The sequence below is a fragment of the Trypanosoma grayi genome (assembly GCF_000691245.1).
Source record: "Trypanosoma grayi strain ANR4 Tgr_1047_V1, whole genome shotgun sequence".
Taxonomy (NCBI): Eukaryota; Euglenozoa; class Kinetoplastea; order Trypanosomatida; family Trypanosomatidae; genus Trypanosoma; species Trypanosoma grayi.
Window position 1 is genome coordinate 1 of NW_008826666.1, and position 5,748 is coordinate 5,748.

The 5,748-nt window shown below is 59.3% G+C and overlaps 3 protein-coding genes across 3 annotated transcripts; all 3 read right to left on the reverse strand.

Moving 5' to 3' along the window:
- Positions 1-110: 110 nt before the first annotated feature.
- DQ04_10471000 (protein kinase) lies at positions 111-497 on the reverse strand (the record flags this gene model as incomplete). The annotated part of the gene is made up of 1 exon (XM_009316256.1): positions 111-497. One exon carries the CDS (start codon positions 495-497, stop codon positions 111-113), a length of 387 nt encoding a protein of 128 aa, XP_009314531.1.
- A 25-nt stretch (positions 498-522) lies between these two features.
- Positions 523-3,186, reverse strand: DQ04_10471010 (protein kinase; the record flags this gene model as incomplete). Its single annotated transcript, XM_009316257.1, has 1 exon — positions 523-3,186. One exon carries the CDS (start codon positions 3,184-3,186, stop codon positions 523-525), a length of 2,664 nt encoding a protein of 887 aa, XP_009314532.1.
- A 579-nt stretch (positions 3,187-3,765) lies between these two features.
- DQ04_10471020 (adenosine deaminase) lies at positions 3,766-5,646 on the reverse strand (the record flags this gene model as incomplete). Its single annotated transcript, XM_009316258.1, has 1 exon — positions 3,766-5,646. One exon carries the CDS (start codon positions 5,644-5,646, stop codon positions 3,766-3,768), a length of 1,881 nt encoding a protein of 626 aa, XP_009314533.1.
- Positions 5,647-5,748: the final 102 nt, after the last annotated feature.

The following is a 5,748-nucleotide window of genomic DNA, read 5'->3' on the forward strand; positions in this document are numbered from 1 at the left end:
CACACACACACACATACACACACACACTCTCTCTCTCACTATCTTTCGTTTTGTGCTTCTCAACGCAGACCCGCCATCGTCTCTTTTTCTTGTGGCTGCGGGAGCCCCCATCAGGGCGGCGTTGCTGATGGGGCGCCGGCGATGCCGTGAATCAAAAAGAAGGAACGACACCGCTCCGCTGTCCAGCGCTCCCTAGGGTCGAGCGCGAGGAGTCCCCCCAGTACTTTCTGCACGATGCCCGCTGACGGTGTGGAGGCCGGCGGCGGCGCGATCACCACCATCTGCTGAGCCGCCTCCACGTAGCAGTGGCGTGTGTGGTCGTCCTCCGACACACACTTCGGGTTCCTGCAGGGCGGGTACAACCGGCGGGAGTACAGCAGCTCATAGAGAGTGGCACCGAGGCTGAAGCAATCGGTGGCGCGGCTGCAGGTCTTGTCCTTCAGGGCCCTGCTATCCATGTACTCCAGCGTCCCAAAGACACCCGTCACCTCGTCCATCACATTTGGACCAACAATGCGGCAGTTACCGAAATCGCTGAGGTAAAACTTCACAGAGTTCGGGGTCGATACTGTGTTGGCCACACGCATCGCTCCTCCTCCTCCTCCTCCTCCTCCTCCTCCTGCCGGGGACAACGAAGAAATTGAAGGAGGTGTACTTGCAGAATGCATCGCCACCAGATGCCGCTGCAACNTTACCGAAATCGCTGAGGTAAAACTTCACAGAGTTCGGGGTCGATACTGTGTTGGCCACACGCATCGCTCCTCCTCCTCCTCCTCCTGCCGGGGACAACGAAGAAATTGAAGGAGGTGTACTTGCAGAATGCATCGCCACCAGATGCCGCTGCAACTGCTGCTGCTGAGAGGGACTATTCTCATATGCAAACAGAATGTTGCTCGGCTTGAGGTCAAGGTGCACGAGCCCGAGCTGATGCATCGCCGCGAGCGCCGAGCCAACGCAAAAGGCAACACCCTTCGTGATAGAGTCGTGCCGCTCAATGCTCTCCAGATCCCCGTCACACAACTCCGTCACGAGGAAAGCGGTCGCATCGCACTCCATCGCGTCCTCCACCGTTATCGACAGAAATCGTGGCATCCGTACCCTCTCGTGTCGCAGACGTTCTGCTATTTCCTTTGCCGTCTCCGTCGCGTTCGCCTCCCCTTCATCCTCGTCTTCTTCCCCCAGCAACACCGCCTGCTCATTTGCGTGCGGGTTCCGCCGCCCCCGCCGGGTGTGCTGCTGCCGCCGCAGTCGTCGCTGTCGCTGGCGCTCCTTTTCGGCCTCCTCGAGCCGCGCCTTCCACTCCACCGCGGCGACAACATCCGGCGGAAGGGTCTCGCGCGCCTGCACAAAAAAGGCGCTGTGCAGCGGGAGGACGTACGGCACCTCGTGCTCACTCAAGAAGCGCATAATCGCAATCTCGCGCAGCACCGAAAAGGCGTCGTCGATGCTCCCACGCGAGTGGAAACTGATGGGACACGACTTGACCGCAACAAGATCGCCGTCAACGGTGCGGCAACGCCACACGAGGCCAAAGCTGCCCTCTCCAACGTACTCGGCGCTCTCAAACGCCTGCCAGAATTCACCGGGCTCGAGACAATGCAGCTTCGACACAACACTCTCCACCGTACTAAGAAAACACTTGCGGGTGAATCGCTTCTTGAAGAGCGGCTCTAATCTCTCAACTGCTCGCTTATAATCCGCATCCGAGCCATTACCACTTCCCCCCACGCTGGTTGCTGCTCCTGCAGCTCCTGCCACCGCTGCTGCCGCCGCCACCGCCGCCGGTTCTGCGGCACCGACCGTCGTGGCTTTGGCAAAGGAACTAAAGGACGAGTCGCCCCACTCGCCCGACGCATGACGACGCGAGGAAAAGAGAAAGTCACGAACGCTGCGCGTTGAACTTCCAACACCAGTGGGGACTGAGGCAAAGGAGGCATTTTCATCTAGTAGGGAAGAGGGAGCCAACGAAAAGGACCCTTGATCACCCTCCACCGTTTGCCTTGCTGTGTCATCGTTGTTGTTGCTGTCCAAGTCTTTCGCTTCAATCAAGCTTCCGCTGCCACTACTACTGTTGTCATCATCCTTGATAAAGGACTGACTTGCAATGTAAGGAAGGGTGGTAAAGCTCGTCCGTGTTGTGGTACTAACATCAAGATGTCTCATCGGCGGGAACAACGGCTGCTGTTGGGGGCACGGTGGCGCGTTGCTTCTAGCATCCACACGACTACCGTCTGCGTCCTCATCATCATCGGTGAAGTCGTCGTCGTGGATGAAGAAACCACTCGGCAGCGGAGTTATTGTCCGCGGTGGCGGCTTGTTCGCCTGCAGCGGCCCTTTTCGCGGGCGAAACGTCGGCGGGAGCACCTCCGCAATGGGCTCCTGCCGCGGCGCCGGCGGCACGGTGCTCCGAAACAGCGGCGACTCGCAAGTGGCGAGCGCAGGCACCGCGTGACCCTCCGCCACGCCACATGGCCGTGGCGGCGTCGGTGGACAGGAGAGGACTTTGATATCCTCGTCGTTGTCATCGTCCAGGCAGATCCACAGCGTCGCGGGAGAAGCGGCGGGGCGCGTGGCTGCTGCTTTGCGAATCAGCGCGGTGGACGGCCGCTCCACTGGACTAAGTGCAATGCCACCCTGACCCATGTTATCGATGTCCAAGTTGTTCTCGCTGCTGACGTCGCGGTCGCACGAGATGCCTTCGCGGCGAGACGACGATTGAAACTGAGCGTGCGGGACGCCGCTGCGCCTCACGCTGGAGGGGAGCACTGACGAGATGCGACCGTTGCTGCTCGTCAGGCGTGCGGGACTCGTCGTGCCCGCGCGTGGCGGCGTCACCGTTGACGACGGCAGTGCCGCTCCAGGCTCGGAATGGCTCCCTCGCTCCTCTCCCTCCTCGGCCGCTGTTACTGCTGCTGCTGTGGTCGTCGTCGTCGTTCTTAACGACGAGGACAACGTGAGTGGTGCGGCCCCCACCGCGACGGTCGGCGTCAATGACAGCAACGACTCGTGGCGTGCGTGTGACCTTCCGCAGAGAAACAAGCTTCCCAACTGCTCGAGTGTGATGTCCTCATCGCTGTCGTCGGCGTTGCTCTTCACACATTCCATGCGTGCGCGCTTTGTTGGCCCCTCCTCCATCTGCGCGGAGACGGAAGCCGCTGCTTCCGGCAGTCGATCACTTTTTCTCATCGATGACGCGTTACTCTTCGCTCGCGGCGATGGCGTCGCAGTCTTCCTACCCCGCCGCCTGCTGTTTGTATTGCCGCTGCCTTTCTTTTTGGGCGGCATGCGGCACTAGGAATACACACCACACTCACGCACTGGCACGCTAGTCTCTTCTATTAACAGGAAATGAAACGCTCGCACGTGTATGTCTATAAATATATAAATGTGTCGTTGTGTATCTCTCTCTCTCTCTCTCTCTCCTGTGCAAGAGTTGCGGTCTATGTGCCCCCACCCCCCCACTTCACACCACACGATCTTACTGGCCGCAGTGGAGCGCGAAGGGAGCAATGAAAGCAGCAGTGGCTCTCATATATATTTATATATATAGAGAGAGAGAAGGAACGATGGTGGGAGTGAGAGTGATAGAGACAAATACCACACACATACACAACCGCTAACCGCGCTACATCATCATCAACAACAACCTCCAGAGAATAAAGTGGACGCATGTCAGGAGTGTGGCAGTCGAAACAACAACAAAAAAGCAAGGAAACAAAAACATCTATGCTCAACGGCATATTTAATTATTCGCGTTTTCCTTCTTCAACTTGATCGACACATTCCTGACCCTCGTTGCCTTCCAGTTAACTGCCCAACATCATCAAAGTCGCCCAGAAGCCAGCCAAGCTCAATACGACTCAACTTGGCACGTTCAGCATCGCTTAACATTGCCACCCGCGCCGTCAGCTGCGCCGCAGTGCTGCAGGCATCAGTACTGTCGCATTTATACTCATCCATTCGTGTGCAAAAGTACACCACCTCGAGAGGAAGCTCAAACATATGTGGCACGGCAAGCCGCTGAAGCGCCCACAAGGCCATCACTGGGGTCATATCCGCTGTCTCTCGTCCCGTCATGCTCCCGTGCTGCAGCAGCTGCTCCAATTCCTTCGTCACTGACGTGGCAAAGACGCCACGATCATCGGTATGAAAGGACACATTTGGAATTGCGGTCCACTCGGCTGTTGCTTCTGCCACTGCAGCTTCGGGCTGACGCAGCCAGCGGGAGAGGCGCCGCTTCTCTCGCCACCGCATTGTTGTTGTGAGACTGCTCTCATCTGTCAGCAATCCGATTAAGTCAGGGGACTTCCCATTTTCCGTCTTCTGCTGCTGCTGCGCCTCCAGAATGCAGCCGAGGTGGTGGCGCGCCACGCCGGTGTAACCACCGGTGAGGGCGTTGCTGGAGATGCAGAGCTCAATCGCGTCGTGCCGCGCGATGATGGCGCCGAGGTTGGCGGGGTCGGTGAAGACGAGGTGGCCCCAGCGCTCCGGCGCAAACGCCACCATCTCCGCCAGCTCCCCGGCGTCGTCCTTTTCCCCCGCGTGGAGCGTGATGCCGAGCGACGGGTACGACGTGGCACCGTCGCCGCGTCGCGCCTCCTCGAGCGCCGGGCGAAAGTCGCGGAAGTGATTCTTCGCGCAGTGGCCGGAGAAATCGATGCCGCTCACCCAGCAGCTTCGGCGGATCATGTCCCGCAGCTGCAGGTACCTCGTCGACTGCTCCACACTATGCCGCGCTGCATCCACCGCCGCCGCGGTGAAGAAGCGGCTCACCTGTTCGCGCTGCAGCTCCTTGGCGAGCATAACCGCCTCATTCGCCGCCACGACGTCGTCACCTCTGTTAATGGACACAAGGAGACGGATGTGTATGCGGTGCGTCATATGAGTTTGAATGGCCTCCAAAAAGGCCGCCGCAGCTTCTCTTGTTACTGTGACCGCCGGTGTTCCCTTCACATCCGCGTGCCCCACCGTATCTGAAATGAGGGAGCCGTACAAATCCACAAAGTACGACCACCACGCCGCAGGAACCGCACCACCGATCGGCAGCAGTTCGCCCGTCACCAGATCCACCAGGCCGCCGTACATGAGGTGCTCAACGGTGCCAATCACCGTCTCAAGATAGGTCTTCTTTGTGACACGCTCCGCCTCGACGCCACGTGCGGCGGCGCTGGGTGTCGTGTAGAGCCCGTGGCGCAGAGACGTGCGTATCTCCAGTGCAAACATATTTTCTGCCGCAGAGTGTATCAGCAGGTCCTGCACCGCCAGCCGCGCGAAGGCTATGTTGTTCATGACCTTGTAGATGTTACTGAAGACCGAGAAGCAGAACTGCATACGCTCGGCTGTACTGGAGTGTTCTTCCACAATGCACTCCGCCCTCTTGAGGTCTCGACCGATTGGCGGCGGCGGCTCCGCACCCCCGTGCGCGGCAGCATCATCGGTGCTACTGGCGCCGGCTCCACTCGCCCGCTGCTGGAGGGACTCAAGATGGGCGAGCAACGGGGCACTGATACTGCCGTTGAGGTGGCAGTGCAGGTCCACTTTGGGCACGCCGCGCAGCGTCGGTGTGTGACCGTCGGCAAGTCGCGTCGCCCACACCTGCCCAAAGGAGAAGCAGGAGTCGCTGCCGTTGCCGCTGGACAACACCATTTCACCACGGCACGTCGATACGACGCGGTTCAACACGGCCCCCTTCGTTACCCCTAGCTTGTCACCTGCGAGGCTTCCGGCCAGCCTGTAGAAGAAAAAAAA